Source organism: Strix uralensis, chromosome Z, assembly GCF_047716275.1.
Source record: "Strix uralensis isolate ZFMK-TIS-50842 chromosome Z, bStrUra1, whole genome shotgun sequence".
Taxonomy (NCBI): Eukaryota; Metazoa; Chordata; class Aves; order Strigiformes; family Strigidae; genus Strix; species Strix uralensis.
Genome location: NC_134012.1, coordinates 47,056,160 through 47,074,911, shown reverse-complemented (window position 1 = coordinate 47,074,911; position 18,752 = coordinate 47,056,160). Strand labels below are relative to the sequence as shown.

Here is an 18,752-nt window from a genome sequence, read left to right as displayed (position 1 = left end):
AGGTGACAATTAACAGGAAACATCAGCTAAAAAAAAATCCATGCTAGCAGCAGCTGGCCCATAAGAAATAAAAATAAAAGTCTATGCTGACTCAACAACCTCCAATAAATTCCTCCCTCACTCCCCTATGTATTTGCAGGATGGCAAAATGCAGCAGCTGCCATTAAGTGTGAGTGATGTGTCACTGTATCAGCCTAATATTCACAAGAAATTCTAACAGCTTAGGAACCACAGTATTATAAAACTGTATATGTAATTTTAGACCATGTCTCATTAACTAATTCAATTTGCTACAGGTCTCAATGTTTTAGATACTACCATGTGATCTGAAAATATTCACCACCACATAAGATGACCCTGCTGGAGCTGAAACAGCTTCATCAGCTCTCAGTTTAAATGCTGTCAATAAGATATTGTTGGAGCTGAAGACACTGGTTACAAGCACTGCTATGCTTTCTCTGAAATTCCTGCTGTCTTAGTCCTTCAATACCCTGAAACCACAGATAAGCTGAATAAGGGTATCAAAACAAGACATCACATTATATTACCAAAAGAATATCCGTCATGTATTATCTTTTTCTCTATTAGGAATTTCAAGATTAGTGCTAGAAGAATTATCTTCACCTTTATTTCAGCTCACACAGTCCCACCTATGCTCCTGCCACAAGTTCATTAACACCAAGTACCAACAAACAGAACTTTGTACACAGGCAAGAAAAATCTGTTCTTTCTGGCTGAGCGGAACCTGCATGGGCAAGAAAAATGCAAAACATACTCATTGCAATATTTTGCCTGTTTTTTTAAAACATTCTTAGGTACCTGTGCTAACTTAATGTGATACTCTCCATCCATGTCATAGGATCTGCTTGACAAACCAGTATTTTTTTTTAGATAAGGAAATTTAAGACTTTATTCACTATTTTATGATACCTTGACAGTCAGCTTTCCCAAACGCTGTAAAACCCAGATGCGGTGGGACCAGGCATTGTAGTTGCTTGGATATCTTCCAGCAGCTTCAGAGCAGACATTCATTTCCTCCTGCACTAGTCGGTGAATTCTCTCCAGAGGTGCTGCTCCCAAGTTTCCTTTAGTCACAAGACTGGGCAAGGAGTTTTCCTGAATTAGTTGTTGCAGCACCCATCGTCTGGTTAAATGATGTACATACAGTGTTAATGGTGAGAGAGCAATTTTAACAGCAAAAAAAAGTTTTTTCATTTATATAAATAAATCAAACCTTTCTGATATTTCAATTATCTCAATTACACTGTAACTAGATGATGAATAAGTAATTAACATAACCATCTGAACTCCTTCCATACTGAAAGCTATGACTTTATGATCACAATCCAAAATAACTTAGCTCTAGCTGTATTTGTTCACTCACTGTAAGTGGTCATAGCTACATAGCTTTTTACATTTGTCAGTACTGCACACAGCAAGCCAAATTAGTTTCTGCACATCACCAGCAGAAAGTGCAAAAGACTTACAGATTCAAGAGCTGTTAAGTATAACCAAAACAACTGTTTTTACTGCTAAACTATAAATATTTGTTTTGAAGTGACTGAGATAAGCACAGATTCCTACATGGCTTTTTAATCTTGCTTTGGACTGACTTTTAGTAGTATTTTTGTAGTATTTTCAGATGAGTATTTTGAGAGGTGTTCTCAATGCTGCAGAAAACATGCATCTGCAGACCCTACACAAAAGGATCCTACAAAAAGGGATCACAGATATGTAGATTTCCACACAGTGGCATGTGTCAAGAGAACTGCAATGGGTCCATGTGGAATGCTCTGGAAAGCTAGACATCCTCCAGTCTGCGACGCAGGTTTTTCTGTTTTGTACTGGCTCACATCAGTTCCAAAACCAATTAATTGCTACTTGCAGAAAGGTGTCACTCCTGGTTAAATCAATACATAAATTAATTTTCTTTAAAAAGAGAATGCTATTTTGCAATTCACATATAAATAAAAAAAAAATAGATAAGCCAACCACTATTAACAAAAATATTTGATAACCCATTTGTTTTTTCTCTCATTTGAAAACATATATAATATTCTTGTTTATTGTTTTTCTCATTTACACTGCCTTTTTCTCTTAGGTATTTTAAAAAAAGATTTAAACTACTGGAAGACAATATTAAAGATAATTTATAAGAATGTAATTTTTAAACTGACTGCGTTTCTCAGCAGAAATCACAAGCAGTAGATTGAAGCCAGTGTTCATACACTAGCTTTCTGTATAACATTTAACTAAGGATATAACATTTAACTACAGCCAAACAAACCATGCTCTTTGTTGTGTAACTTTATTTTATGAAATGTGGTAATTTTGAAGACTTAATTTTTGCTTTTTAAAAATGTGTTTGATCCCAACATCACCATCTAGTATTTTTTCACTTCAATCAGCAGATTTGCAAGAAATGGGAAATTCTAAAAATGTCTAGACACAAAAGCTAAATGAGTCATTCCTTTAACAAAAGATAAATATTACCTCATTAACGTTGTCTTCTGAGTAAAACCGTAATTTTAGGATCAAAATAATTTGTCTATTTCAGTTACTTAAAATGATTTTTTTTAATAAAATAATGAATTTGGGTAAATTATATATACAGAAATGTGTGGAAAAAATACAGACTTTATAGTCTCTGTAGCTACAACAAAAGAAAAAATATCTATAAATTGAAGTCTGAGATACCTTCTAGACTTTTTGCATGGGAGGAAGAAAGACAAGCACAACCTTAGAGATTTAAGATGTATTTTTGGTACTCATTGAATATCATGGTATTATTTTGGAGGTTTTTACAGGAACATTTTCTCCAATAAATTTGGAGGAAAAAAAAATCTGATTTCTTCTGTCACTGTATGCACGTTCCTATTGCTATTACTACTGCAGTTCCTGGAATCAGCGCAAATGAACACAGAGTTATTCAGTGACAATTGCACAATCAAAAGATACACTGACTGTATATGCACAAGATCTACCTGAAACCCCCCAAAATGTACAGCAAAAAAGCCATATGGCAAAATTTCAATATCTCTATTTTTTTTAGGTATTTTGGTATCTTTAGTGAGTGTACTTGCCATGTGTAAGAAAAAAAAAAATTTGGATATGTTTTACTGATTTTTATAATTGCTCCACTCTACTTTTTTGCACTTCTGTCTGAAATTTGGTACCATGGGGGAACAGAAAGCACAAAATTAACCACTATGCTGATGCAGAAAGAAAATTTTTGCACATCTTATTTCTGACATGTATCAATCACAGTCAGCACATCCAAATCCAAGCCAAACATTTGTACAGTCAGCCTCAAGTATACTTTTCTGTTTTAAGCAAATATGAAAAAAAAACTGACAAGTAACACCACCACTAAAATACTTGTAATTTAAGATTGCACAGAAGTTATAGACAGAATTTTTTATTATTTCTAAGATGTACATAAATATTAAGAACCTACCATTCTGACTAATTTCATAAAAATGTATTGATCATCATAATGATACGTATGGCACCAGGTTCAGCACTAGTTACATGCAAAAAATAGTCTTCCAGTGTTAGTTACCACATAGGAAAGGCTAAACCACAACAAACTGCAAGATTTTTTCCCATTGTTTCTAAACACTCCTTTTGCTTCAAACAATCAAGCAGCATAAGTCAGTAGCACGGAGACAATGAAAAGGAGTTTAAGAACAACAAATTCAAAACCAACATTGCAGAAATTCATCATTGTTTTTGCTCTATCAGTGCTACTAAAAAAGAACTTAACAGAAATTATAGAGATGATTATAAGTTAACAAACACCTAGGAATATTCCATGTATTACATTTCAGGTTAACTTCGAGAATTTTAAGCTCATGCACTCAAAGAAGAGTGCATGAGTTTAAAAACAAAGAAGAACAACTCCCTCTTCCAAAATTTCATATCATCAATACAACTGATGCGTTATTTATGTTTTTCATAGAGTATGAATCCCCTAAGGGGGTATCAACTTTACAGTTGTCCTAATGCTGGCCATGTGAAATGCAAACACTGTGAGCTGCTTTCTAATGCATTATATTCAAATCTCTTTATATAAAAGGATGAGCTATCCTGTGAAAAATACATCGTGAAAACAATCATACACATACCAAAGTTTGTTTTGTTTTTTTTAAAGAAAGTTGAGCAATGGATCTATACTTCACTTGGCTGTGCTACAGACATTTTATGTACACTCAGGCATGACTGAGAAGTTTAGCTTTGTGCATTTGAGTAATTCTGAAGTTATCTTTTCCAAAAATGCACTCTGTTATTTTAATATTTAGTAGCAGTGACTAAATGACATTACTTAAGTTAGAAATTATAAAAATAAATTCACCAAACCAGGAAGACCAGCATTGGAATAGAAAGGAATCCAGCTTTGGTTATAAACATTAGCTTTTACAGATCCTTGTCTTTCCGAAATGCCTGTAGACAAGCAATATAACAGTAAGTTGGAGGAGGAAAAGAGGGAGAAACCCACAATGCTCAAATACTTACTACTGATGGAATGAGAATTCTCAGGCTGAGAATTTTAGGTGCTGCAAGACATGATAAACTTTTACGAAAAGTTATCTCACCTCCAAAGTTTATTAAAAAAATATGCAGCAAAAAAGATGTGTATTTAGTTCTAAGTGTAAAATATAGGCAGGTATCTTCGAAAGCCAAAAGCACAGTACTTTACAATGACTGGTTCAAAGAATCTGCTATATTTTCAGATGTCCTCTTTCATCTATGGCTTTCCTTAACCCAAGCACAGGTAAAAAAAACCCTAGGAAAAAGGTTTAAGTTTGGGGAGGCAACAGAAGGGAAGGGAAACAAACCTATGAATCCATGTTTCTGGACTCTTTGGAAACTTGGTTAACGCCAGTTTTCCAAGATGCAAATCTTTAAGTGGATTTAAAGTGCCAGACAGTATTAATTCTTTCCTACAAAAGATAAAATAAATTTGTATGAATAAAAGTAGTAACCTGCAAACAGAACACAAATCCCAATAACAAATAGCACAGCATTTCCTCTGTACCATAACAGAACTTCACTGTCAAACTACATGAGTTTAGAAAGTCTTTGGTGATTAACCCATTCCACTCTGCTATATGTATGCACACCCTGTTTAAGGGTTTGTATATATACACATCCTTTGATACAAGGGCTGCCAATAGGGTTACATATATGACTACACATTCCTTCTTGAAATTAAGCCTTTAGATCTTTCTGCATATCTGAAAATACTCTTCCACACAGCCTCTCCCACCCCTTACTTTTAGTTTTTAAAGATGGCTCAAGATAGAGTATCAAGGATCCTTAAATTCAGAATGAAGTGGGAAATACTCTGTTTGCGTAGATGTTTTTCAAACTTACAAAAACGCTGATATCACTGAATTTATTTATGTGTAAACCAACTTTTGGTTGAAAAAAAAGAACTTGCCCTAACAAACCTTAATGTTCATCCAATGTAACCCTTCCCAGAGTACCTCCAACACAGAGCAAAGTGAAAGCCCATATTTATCTTTCTTCCCTTCTTTGCACAGAATTACCTGACCCACACCCTATTCTTTTTTCTAGCTTTATAACTCTTACTACCTGTCCCAAGCACATTTGTAGACATCACCCCATCACCAGTTACTCCCAGGACATCAGTCTTCACATCCTATTCTCCAATCTAGTAGATAGTGGCTTTGAAGTAAAGATAGGCTAAGTTCCGAAGTTACCATTTGCAGAGAGGAAACTTGCATTTCCTAGAACCTCCAGAAGTCATAATAAAAAACAGAGTGCAAAAAGTACGAGCAATTTTGGCATGGGTTTAATGTTTTGTGTTGGGGGTGGGCGGGTGTTTTTACTTGGTTTTGGGTTTTTTTTAAATAGTTTATCATTCATCATAATGATACACATGGCACTAGATTCAACAAGAGGAGCACTAGTAGGTGAAAAACAGTTGATCAATTTTCTGCCAAAAAAAAAAGGGGGGGGGGGGGGGCGGAAATGAAGGGGACAGGGAAGAAATACACTCTGAAAAAAGCTGCTATCCAGAAAGAAGGTAAAAATTCTCTGCAGTTTGACACAGAACACATAATATTGTTTTAAAGCTCTGGCCCAAGTCTCACAAACAAATTGATATATCCTTTAGCGTGAGCACTTACTGTCATTTTCTGCCTGTTTTGGAAGTTTTCAGTAGGAAATTGACTCTACTTGGTACATTGGCTTTGTGCTGCTTTAATTGAACTCTATATGCACAGTCAGAGGCTACTTGTGGCAACACTAACATCAAGCAACATATTATTTAAAATTCAAGAAAAATGGCAAGACATATATCTAGGCACTAGTCTAGACCCTTCTTCTGCTACTGAACCAACAGCTGAACAAATCTTTAAGGAAGTTTTGCCTCTGATATCTAGTGAAGTCACAGAATCATCTAGGTTGGAAAGGACCTTTAAGATTGTCTAGTCCAACCATTAACCTAACACTGACAGTTCCCAACTACACCGTATCTCTCAGTGCTACGTCAGCCCTACTCTTAAACACCTCCAGGGATGGGGACTCCACCACCTCCCTGGGCAATCCATTCCACTGCCTAATAACCCGTTCTGTAAAGAAATACTTCCTGACATCTAGTCTAAACCTTCCCTGGCACAACTTGAGGCCATTCCCTCTTGTCCTATCGCTTATTACTCGGTTAAAGAGACTCATCCCCAGCTCTCTGCAACCTCCTTTCAGGTAGCTGTAGAGGGCGATGAGGTCTCCCCTCAGCCTCCTCTTCTCCAGACTAAACAACCCCAGTTCCCTCAGCTGCTCCTCGTACGACCTGTGCTCCAGACCCTTCACCAGCTTCGTTGTCCTTCTCTGGACATGCTCGAGTCATTCAATGTCCTTTTTGTAGTGAGGGGCCCAAAACTGAACACAGTCATCGAGGTGCGGCCTCACCAGTGCCGAGTACAGGGGTAAGATCACTTCCCTGTCCCTGCTGGCCACGCTATTGCTGATACAAGCCAGGATGGCATTGGCCTTCTTGGCCACCTGGGCACACTGCTGGCTCATGTTCAGCCGGCTGTCAATCAACACCCCCAGGTCCCTCTCTGACTGGCAGCTCTCCAGCCACTCCTCCCCAAGCCTGTAGCGCTGCTGGGGGTTGTTGTGGCCCAAGTGCAGCACCCGGCATTTGGCCTTATTGAAACTCCTACAGTTGGCCTCAGCCCATCGCTCCAGCCTGTCCAGGTCTCTCTGCAGAGCCTCTCTACCCTCGAGCAGATCAACACTCCCACCCAACTTGGTGTCATCTGCAAACTTACTGAGGGTGCACTCGATCCCCTCGTCTAGATCATCAATAAAGATGTTAAACAAGAGTGGCCCCAAAACCGAGCCCTGGGGGACACCACTCGTGACCGGCCGCCAACTGGATTTAACTCCATTCACCACAACTCTTTGGGCCCGGCCATCCAGCCAGTTTTTTACCCAGCAAAGCATGTGCCCATCCAAGCCGCGAGCAGCCAGTTTCGCCAGGAGAATGCTGTGGGAAACGGTGTCAAAGGCCTTGCTAAAGTCAAGGTAGACAACATCCACAGCCTCTCCCTCATCCAATAAGCAGGTCACCCTGTCATAGAAGGAGATCAGGCTTGTCAAGCAGGACCTGCCTTTCATAAACCCATGCTGACTGGGCCTGATCATCTGGTTGTCCTGCATGTGTTGTGTGATGGTTACTCAGGATGAGCTGCTCCATCAGCTTCCCGGGCACCGACGTCAAGCTGACAGGCCTGTAATTTCCTGGATCATCCTTCCGACCCTTCTTATAGATGGGCGTCACATTGGCCAGTTTCCAATCTGTCGGGACCTCCCCGGTCAGCCAGGACTGCTGGCAAATGATGGGAAGTGGCTTGGTGAGCACCCCAGCCAGCTCCTTCAGCACCCTCGGGTGTATCCCATCCAGTCCCATAGACTTGTGTGTGTCTATGAGATGTAGCAGGTCACTGACTCTCTCCTGGATTGCGGGGGGGTCATTCTCCCGGTCTCTATCATCTGGCTGAGGGGGTTGGATTCCCTCAATACAACTAGTCTTGTTATTAAAGACTGAGGCAAAGAAGGCATTAAGTACCTCAGCCTTCCCCTCACCACTTGCTACCAAGTTTCCTTCAGCATCTAGCAGCGGATGGAGACTCTCCCCGGTCTTTCTTTTGTTATTGACATACTTATAGAAACATTTCTTGTTATCTTTGATTGCTGAAGCCAGATTCATTTCCAGCTGGGCTTTGGACCTCCTGATTTCTGCCCTGCATAGCCTCACAGCCTCTTTGTAATCACTGTGAGTGGCTAGCCCCTTCCTCCAAAGGCTGTAAACTCTCCTTTTCTCCCTGAGTTCCAGCCAAATCTCCCTGTTCAGCCAGGGTGGTCTTCTCTGCCGCCTGCTCCTCTTAGAGCACCTGGGGACTGCCTGCTCCTGAGCCATAAACACTTCCTTCTTAAAGAGCGCCCAGCTCTTTAAGTCAGAAGAGAACTGTTTGCAGAGATCAGAAACATAGCTACTGGGACATTTGTTTTTATCCAAATCAAGTCCCAGCATGCTTCAGATTGGATGTTTTTACCAGGCGCTCAATAGGAAATCCAGGTATGCCAGCCAGGAGCAGCAGACTGACCAGACTGTTCGGTGCCAGTGTGTTGACTTTTGCAAAGCAGCCAAGAGAAAGATTCAGGGAATGTCAACATATTTTAACAAAGATTAGATTACCAAGCCACCTACCTCACAAACCTAAACACTTGGTGAAGAAATTGCTCTTTCTGTATTAAAGCATTAATTGTAAACAAGTAGGCTCACACATATTTACTCTTAAAGTAAATTTACTCTTGCAAAGTTGAGGAACATTACAGACAACATCTACTTTCACTGCTGTGGTAGAAAAGCAGTTTTTAGCTTCACAGACTTCCAAATGAGACATCCTCCCATTCACAAGTAAGGGACTTCAACCACAAGTATGACTAAAGTCTCATATACTTCCAAATAAATTCCTTTCAAGCTCTTTCAGCAAACATCCAACTTAGGATATATAATTTCTAGCTCACTTTTTTGCCATGTAGACCATACACAATTTTTCAGGCTTCAGAATTCTAGCTCCCATAAAAGACAATCTGAAATGATTTTGACTTGCCTTATGTTTTTGTTGACACCTTTGAAGTAATTGATATCTGATAGGAAATTGACTTTTCAGAGTATCTTGTTACCCAATGTCTTTTGACTTTCAATCAATTGTACATGCCAGCAAGTATATCAGCAAGAACAAAACCACCTATGACAATTCCTTTACAATCACATACATAAAGATTTTGGTCATTTCAACTAGGAAGATTTTTCAACTTCTAAAAACACAGGATAACTGAAATTATGATTACTATCTGGAGATGTCTTGTTGCCCATTCAGTATAACAGGAATTTTCCTCTGAGTTCTAAGAAACACCACATCTCCTATTCTTTAGCATGCCTTCCTACACACCATACAATTAGCTCTTGCTCAATTCTTATGGTTTAGGTTATAGTCCCTATCCTTCTGTATCTTCCCAGTCACTTCTAATTTAAATAAATAAAAGACAAACCTATGCAGGCATATTAAAATTGTTTAGAATAGCTCCAAAGCCAAGATAAGATTATTCATCTCTTCCTAGCGGGTAACACATTTGACGTTTTATGTTCTCCTGCATTTCATTAACCAGATAGACCCTTCTATCACAGAATCATCTAGGTTGGAAAGGACCTTGAAGATCATCTAGTCCAACCATTAACCTAACACTGACAGTTCCCATCTACACCATATCTCTCAGTGCTATGTCGACCCTACTCTTAAACACCTCCAGGGATGGGGACTCCACCACCTCCCTGGGCAATCCATTCCAATGCCTAATAACCCATTCTGTAAAGAAATACTTCCTGACATCTAGTCCAAACCTTCCCTGGCACAACTTGAGGTCATTCCCTCTTGTCTTATCGCTTGTTACTTGGTTAAAGAGGCTCATCCCCAGCTCTCTGCACCCTCCTTTCAGGTAGCTGTAGAGGGCGATGAGGTCTCCCCTCAGCCTCCTCTTCTCCACACTAAACAACCCCAGTTCCCTCAGCCGCTCCTCGTATGACCTGTGCTCCAGACCCTGCACCAGCTTCGTTGCCCTTCTCTGGACACGCTCGAGTAATTCAATGTCCTTTTTGCAGTGAGGGGCCCAAAAGTGAACACAGTAATCAAGGTACAGCAATTGTCAGCTGGGCTGAAATGGTCATTAGTCTTCCACACTGCCACTCCAGTCTTCCTGTTCTGCCAAGTCCTGTCTCCCTTCCAAGGAAGAGCTTTCCTTTTCCCACTCTCAAAAAACCCTCTTCCTCTATCTTCAAATTCAGTGCTATTGACTCAACTAACATCTCTGAAACTCTCAGCAGAGAATTCAGCATAGGAAAAAGGGACTATTCCAGCCTAAAATGAAAGAGTCATTAAATTCTACAGGAAACACTATGTGCAGGGCTGCTATTCAGTAAATAACTATTACAGTTTTTATTTTTTAGGCTATTTAGAGTCTATGATGTTTTTTTGCCTTAAAAGAAAGCAGTGACTTCGTGTGTGGAGAACATAAATGAATCTGGCATGACAAACATCTTCTGAGCAAAATGAAAACAATCATCCCACGGCAGATCCATCATGCTCTGCAAGCAGAGTGCAAGCCACACAAATAGTTCTCAGTTTATACTAGCTCAGAATAGGGATTTACCTCCAACATCTGTGCAGAACACAGTCTGTCCTCTACTCTGCGACTATATGCCACACATCTGGCTAGCTTTGACCTGTAACTTACTGAAAAGAAGAGAAGCTTAATTGTGCCAATTAAGTGCTGACTCTTCAAAACGGCAAACTCTCAGCAGCAGCCTAAAATAGTGTAGGGTCAGATTCAGCAAAGCAGTCCCTTGGCTAGAGCAGGCTCAGTGGTAAACTCCACAGCTACTGTCTGGCTCATATAACAGCTTCTCTCTGAATGCTAAACGGAGCTCCAAAGACAGACTGACAAGAATCTGTGGAGCAAGGCCACCTTCTGTAGTAATTTGTATACTTGGGTAAACCATAAACATCTTAAAAAAGAAAGCAATCCTCATCCATATTGCTTAACATTTTTAACTCCATTTACAACGTTGAACTACTCATCTCATTTACATAAGAGCAAACTCTCTCAGCTGCCAGGCAGAAAAAAAGCCAGACTGATAAGGATGGATGCACTTGCATTAAAAAAATTTCTACAAAACCCAAACCAAAAACCTGAATCCAGTTTTAAGTACCACAAGATTACATTATTGTAGTAGCTCTAGTACTTTTAAATGCTCCTAATTCCATTTTATCACTTGAAAGCTACTCAAGCTATATATTTGCATGACAGTAAGCCTTCACTTTCACTTTCATTCACCCTTCTTAGACCTGAGATGCTAGAATGATACAGATCACAGCAGAATCCTTCAGAACTACCTCAGCAGTGAAAGGAGAAAAAAAACCAAAAACAAACAACCTGAATTTGCCATATCTAGTGCTGACAGCTACCCGCAGACATCATCTTTCCAGGTCACTTTGTTAATTTTTCCTATTGCAATAATGCATCTTAACTACCTAAGTCCTACTTTTAATGAGACCTCCTAGACACTAAGATATAATTTTCTGTCAGCCCTCCAGCCCTTCTAAAACTATTCCTTTAAAACTGTCTTGAGTCTTGCATAGGCAGCAGAGAGTATTCCCTCACCTCTAAGATTTACACAAAAATTGTAGATTACAGGGTTGTAAAGAACTGTTGCTTCTGGGCTCCATTAAGAGCCAAGGAGGTAAATTCCTGCTCCTCCCCCATAAAGACTCCTGGACAGGCGCTGCAGCATGACCAACAGTGAAGTTAGACTAGTCCCAGCAGGTACAAAAGTAGAAGGGTGTGGGAGAATGTGTCTGGACTAAACAACAGCTGCCTGCCCCTCCTCTTGCAGTGTTACCCATTGAGGACTATCTAGCTTTGATGAGCTGCACTGGTAATAACAGCAAATTGAACTTATCTCGAAAGAACTTGAGTATAATATTCAAAGAGGGGTGAAATGAAAACAGTGAAGACAAACAGCAGACATCAGTTGGGCATTATGTGATTCAGTGAAAAGGATATGCCCATCTAAAGGTAAAAATGGCCTTCCTTAACTGACAGATGGAAAGACAAATGGCAGTTCAATGAGACTTATATTCTCCCAAAATGTGAGCCAAACATGTGCCTTCGCATGCAGCAGTGTAACCTTTAGCCTGCACTACAAAAAAAAGATAAAGAAAAAAAAGGCAGTCTGGAACTATCTGCAAGGCATACAGGATAGAAGAGATTTTTAACATTCCTTCAGCAATCCTGAGCTGAAAAGCTCTTGCTGTGTCATTAATTACTACTTAAAACAATGCTTACAGCTGACTCACACATATGGTCAGGCCTTTCTGATGTCATTCATTGAGTGCAACATACCTCACATTCCAAGCAGTGGTGAAGTCAGGATTCAGCAGCAGCAGGGTACATGTGATATCTATCAGTTCTAAAACAAGTGAATAAGAGACACAAAGATTAGTAACAATTCACACAGCAGTGTTCTCTCTCTGCACTCCCTTACTCCCTTGTCCTTCCTCAAAGTTTCTCCTCCGCAGGGTGCTGTAGCTATGGATGCCCACCTCTGCAAAACACTACTTTGTCTCATTCCAGAAGAAATGCTAGCTTAATTTACGAAGGAGCAAAATCTGTCATATCCTCTCTTTTCATTATTTAAAATAATGGATTTCTGTCTTGCTAACAACTCACATCTAAGAAGTCTGCACCTGGAAATTTCTGACCTCTGCCTGTACTGCTATAATCAAACATACAGCATGCCCTCAGCAAGGGACAGCCATTACATAAAATCCTGGAGTATTCAGTGATTTAAATTGCAGACACACTGTATACATCATGAACAGAGAATTCTTCAAAGAAAATCCAACAATTTTTAAATAAGATAGTACCAAAAATATACCCTACTACTTCAGTACAAGTCTGAGCTGCAGGTGGCTGCCATATACCATACCGTTACAAAAAATACTCATACTATAAAAAAACCTGTAGCTAGGAAAATGAAACACCATAACCATGAATTAGGATCACAAAATAATGCCACAATCTAACTGAACAGAAAACATTTTAAATATGTTGTCATGGTTTGAGCCCAGAGGGCAACTGAGCACCACACAGCGGTTCACTCACCCCTTCCCCACTCAGCGCTGGGAAGGACAAAAAAATTAAACAAAAGGCTCAGGAGTCCACATAAGGACAGGGAGTGGTTGGCTCACCCATTATGGTCATAGGCAAAAGACAAGCTCATTAGGGGAAGAAAAAAGAACATCACTTTAACTCAAAACACTAACACCATCACCACTTAACAGACAAGATAGGCCAGTGAGGAGTGTTACCATATGCTAAAAAAACACCTCCCCCACCCTTCCCTTTTTCCTGGGCTCAGTTTTGTTCCTGATATCTCTACCTACTCTGCTCAGTGGTGCAGGGGGCAAGGGATAGAGGTGCAGTCAGTCTGATGCTTCTTCTGCAAGGAGTGGGGGACAAGCACTCTCCTGCATTCTTCCCCCTGCTCCACGTGGTGTCCCTCTTCTCATGAGAGACAGTCCTCCACAAACTTTGTCTGTTGTGAGTCCTCCCCACAGGGTGCATTCTTCTCGATATGCTCTGGTGTGGATCACCCCCACATGTTGCAGTCCTCTCAGCACCAAACTACAACAGTGGTGGCTGCTTCTTCCCATAAAGTTCCGGGGTCCTCCACAAGCCACAGGCGACTCTGTTCCACTGGTGACCTCCATGGGTGGCGTGGCATGGCCCTGCTGTCTCACCATGAAATACAAGGGGGTTCTCCGCTCTGGCACACCTCCCCCACTTCCTCCTCCTCTGTTCTTCCACTGACCTTGGTGTTCGCAACCCCTCCTCACAACTCCAACTCCTCCTCCCAGTTCCCCTTCTTAAATACGTTATCACAGAGGTGCAGTCACCATCACTAATTGGCCCAGCCTTGGCAGAGGCAGGTCGAACTTGGAGCCAGGGGAGCTTTCAGCAGGTTCTCCCAGGGGCCACCGCTGTAGCCCACTTCCCCCCTACCACACTCCCCCCCTGCCACACAAACCTAGCACAGCCAGCCTTGTTTCAGACTGAGGTTTCGAGACTGATTCACTGAAAAAAGAATAAACAGAACATTTGTTTTCATCCCTGTGTTTAAGCACTGCACAGACTGCAGATTTACGTATTACACATTTTTAACAATGTCATAAAACCAAGATAGAAGAATGGAAGAGTAATTTCATTGTAACCTAGCCTTTCCTTTTCCCTTTACACTCCACTGCACCACTTGGGCAGTTTTGAGACCCACCAGGGTAACAGTGGGGATTCATGAGGCATCTCCACTTAAACTTGAGATACTAAGGAGTGTGGCTCCCTTAACCTCTGCTCTCAGGAGACACAGCATCGGATCAGTCAACCTGTCCTGCAATTACAATTCTTAAATTTACATGGTAATTTTACAACTGAGTAAGAAGAATAATCTCGCATCAAAACTGAACGTAACTGCCAAGAAAGTTTGGCTACGCTCTCTCCTAATAACTCTGCATTTAACAAACTAAATAGGTTGTACTCCAGGTAATTTCCAGCAAGTAAGAGGCACTTTATTACTTTTTAAGGAAAAAAAGGAAAAAGATGGTATCTCATGGGACTAGATCATTAGTTAGTGTGGTTAATATGACTGTAAAATTCAATTTTAAGAAGTCACTTATGAAATGCACCAATAATGGAGCATATTAGTTTAAAATGCAAAGGACCATGACTTCATTTATCTTTGAACCAAGACTTTGAGAGAAATTAAGATTTAAGTGGGTCAAAAAGTGGAATACCTTTGTATATTACTGTATGACTGCTTGTTCATTTATGTCCAACAAAGTAATTTTGTGTTTCCCATGATGTTCCAGCTTATGGAACATCTTATGCCATCATATAACGCAGGGGGAAAAAAAATTCTTTAGTCCACTCTGTCGATTTTTCATTAAGCAATTACCTCAAGGAAGTAACTTAACTTTCTATTTTCAGGAGTTTTAGTTAAGGCTGGGTTGGTTTTTCCCTTTAATGAAAGATCTCCTTTTAAACACCTCTTTGTTGCCAGGGAATTAATATTTGTCATATGTGCAGAGCTTCTTCCCAATTTGCTGCATAAATGTAAAAAGCTTTTTTCTTTGACTTACCCAATCCCTGAACTAGCAAAGTACTTCAATACCTATTTAATTTTAGACAGATGAATTGCCCAATTGAAATATCCAGGATTACTCACATATGTAAAATTAAACACCTACTAAGCGTTTTGCTGGCTATTGTTTCAATTTTACATTCAAAAACTTCACTGGCAACATTTAACAAAAGCCCAGTTTTATAAGGATCCATAGTTAAAAGTGTGAGCTGTCACTGTTTCATGTAGATCTTCCATTTTATCTTCTCAAAATATTAGTAGTTATTTTTAAAATATCTCCATTTTACATGTTACAATTATACTTAATTAAATGCTCTACTTATTCTGCTATTAGTACCTTGTGTCATAAACAATACACACAAATTGCCTTTCAGAATGCAATAGGTCAAGAGCTAATAATAACTCTTCCAAGGTAACATAAGATTTATGTACATCAAATTCACAGTACCTACTACCTAGCAACTGAGTTTCTTCACGGGAAAAAATAAAAATTAGAAAAAAAAAATCTGAGATTACAAGCTCTGTTGCTAACCCAAAGCAAGGCTAAATACCTTTATTTGCTTAACTGCATTTTTACCCAACCCAGACAACTTTCTCTCCAACTGGTGATTATTTACAAAAACAAACAAAAAAGCAAACAACAAAGAAACCCAACAAACCCCAAAAAAACCCAAACACAAAAAACTTTAATACTAGCTTCTTCTCTAGACTTGTTTTAAATTATATTTAATCTAGACTGGCAGCTAATTGCTGACTTAGTGTAATTTTTGAAACATATTATGAAGAGTTCAGTGCACCAAATCTAGGTTGATTGACACTTCCCTTGGTGAACTTTATTTTCAGCCGCTTATCACTTTGTCAGGAAGTCAGTGGGCTACCTCCAAAGGCTCCAATGCTCAAAAATGGTAAGTATCGATGCAACAGGAGTGTGCAATAAAGGAGATGTCTGCAGGACTTTTTCGTTTGTTACAGGAGGGAAAGGTGTTTGCTACAGAAGGGAAAGATAAATGAAACTGTGCAGTGCAGCACAAGAGGAAAAGTAGAGATTCAGCAAAGTGCTTCAACAAAGAACAGGATTAAAGGCAGTTCTGAATTAAGTCATAAAAAATTCCGAAATCTTGAGTGTTGGATTTTCTAAATATAATAATGGTTTTAGTAATTATTAGGTACTACCACTATATATGCTGTGGTCAACAAGACATGTTAAGCAAAAGGTTATTAGTGCCTAGTTCAGTCCTCTGACTACTTTTTAGAAACAGTTTTCATAGTCAACATGACTCCACTTAGTAGGATAAACAAACGCCATTGTTCTAAATCATGATTTCCAGTTAACATGACTATTCTGGTAATGTCAAAAGTCTGGAACAGCACCAAATTGAGCCCAACTTAAACAGAAGCTTGTCTACCATTTTGTCCATTTTCCCTTTACAGCGGTTCACTGTAACCTGAACATTATTATCAAAAGAAAGCAGCAGACAAAAGAAAAATCTCAAAGCAGTAACCAATTCTCTCATGTTCTTTGATGCTTTGTGCAACAAATAACAGATGAAGATTTCATGAAGTGTGGCTTCTGAGTCAGACATGTCAAATGGCACAATTTTAGTAACTTCTGAGCTACTTCTCAATAGAAAGTCTTATGACAGATCTGGCACACAATGACAGTAGTTGCCAGCTAGTTCCCTGTGTGTCAGTAACAAAAACTAATGTCTTTCATTTACAATTTAAAAGTACTGTCTGCTGGATACAACTTAAGCAAACTATCACATTATAGGTGCTCACAACGTACGTGTGCTTTTGTACACCCAAGCCTCTGTACCTGCAAAAGGACAAATATGACAATATACTTTTAGCTAATTTTCTTTTTAAGTATGTGTCCTGCTTTAAGTTGAGGGCAACTGAGCACCACGCAGCTGCTCACTCCCCGTTCCTCCCCGCAGCACTGAGAAGGAGGGAGGCAAAAGACCCAGGAACTTGAGGTAAAGACAGAGAAGGATGACCTCATCCATTATGGCACAGGCAAAAGACAGACTCGTTAGGGGAAGAAAAAAAAAACAAATCATAAAATTTAATACAGACACTAACATCAGCACCACTTAACAGAGTAGGACCATGAGAAGCATTACCACATCTTGAAAACACCTTCCCCCACCCCTCCCTTCTTCCCGGGCTCAGCTTTTCTCCCCATATTTCTACCTCCTCCCCACCAGCAGCACAGAGGGCAGGGAATGGGGGGTGCAGTCAGTCCTGCCGCTTCTTCCACCTCAGCAGGGGGAACTCCTGGCATTCCTCCCCTGTTCCAGCACAGTCCCCCCCTCACAGGAGACAGTCCTCCACAAACCAACTCCAACATGAGTCACTCCCACGGGCGTGTGGGTCACCCCCACGTGTTGCAATCCTCCCAGCACTGAACTACAACAGCAGGGGCTTCTTCCCACAGGGTCCCGGCCTTCTTCAGGTGCAGTCACCTGTCCTGGTGTGAGGCCCCTCACAGGCCGCAAATCAGCATCTGCTCCACCATAGACCCCCATGGGTGGCAGAGGGGCGGCCCTGCCATCTCACCACGGGATACAGGGGAGTCTCTGCTCCGGCGCACCTCCCCCCCTTCTCCTCCGTTCTTCCACTGACCTCGGTGTTCACACAGATGTTCTCCTTGCAACTCCCACCACTCCTCCCAGGTTCCCCTTCTTAAATAAGTTATCACAGAGGTGCAGCCACCATCACTAATTGGCTCGGCCTTGGCCAGAGGTGGGTCCAACTTGGAGCCGGAGGAGCTCTGAGAAGCTTCTCCCAGGGATCACTGCTGTAGCCCCCTCCCTGCCACCAAAAACCCCTGCCACTCACTCAAACCAGGACAATAAGGCCATATCCAGGTTTTTATTTTTGTAAGTGTATCACACTAAGATGTGCTTTCCAGAAGAGTGTTGTAAAAGTGGAAACAGAGATTTATGGGAAGTAAGGATATTCTGGGAGGATGCACAATACTTTGCATAAAAAGAGAAGTGTATAGCAATTTCAGAAAACCATCTTGTGATAATACAAATAATATGCATGCATAAATTTAAAAAATATTGGAGAAAGGATAAAAACATATGGTAAAATTAGGATTTCTAAACTGGAACAATAGCAAGAAGAGAACTAAATTAAACATCTGTTACAGTCAGCTGTCAATGACTGACTATAAAGCACTTCCTTTTTCCAGGATCCTGCCAGAAAAATATCAGCCACCACATCTGAAACCAGACACTTGAATCAGCACCCTGTTTTTCTTCTCTATTTTAAATGGCTTACAGTAATTCGAACAACACAAGAGGTAATGAGAGACTACATTTGCAATCACCGCTTATCACAAGCATCAATAGAAAATGTAACTGAGTTTTGCAGCAGTAATAAACAAATCTATCCCTTCACTACATTCAGAAGAAAACAACTACCTTGACAAATTTTAAGCATGTACTTTTAT

At 40.2% G+C, this 18,752-nt stretch overlaps 1 protein-coding gene across 1 annotated transcript in view; it reads right to left on the bottom strand.

Moving 5' to 3' along the window:
• Positions 1-18,752, bottom strand: part of PTAR1 (protein prenyltransferase alpha subunit repeat containing 1) — a 45,700-nt gene that overhangs the window by 15,589 nt on the left and 11,359 nt on the right. The window contains exons 3-5 of the mRNA XM_074855031.1: positions 12,499-12,565; positions 4,839-4,943; positions 931-1,144 (exon numbers count right to left, since the gene is read on the bottom strand). Of these exons, the coding sequence (XP_074711132.1) occupies positions 931-1,144; positions 4,839-4,943; positions 12,499-12,565 (386 nt within the window). The remainder of the gene's footprint in view (positions 1-930; positions 1,145-4,838; positions 4,944-12,498; positions 12,566-18,752) is intronic.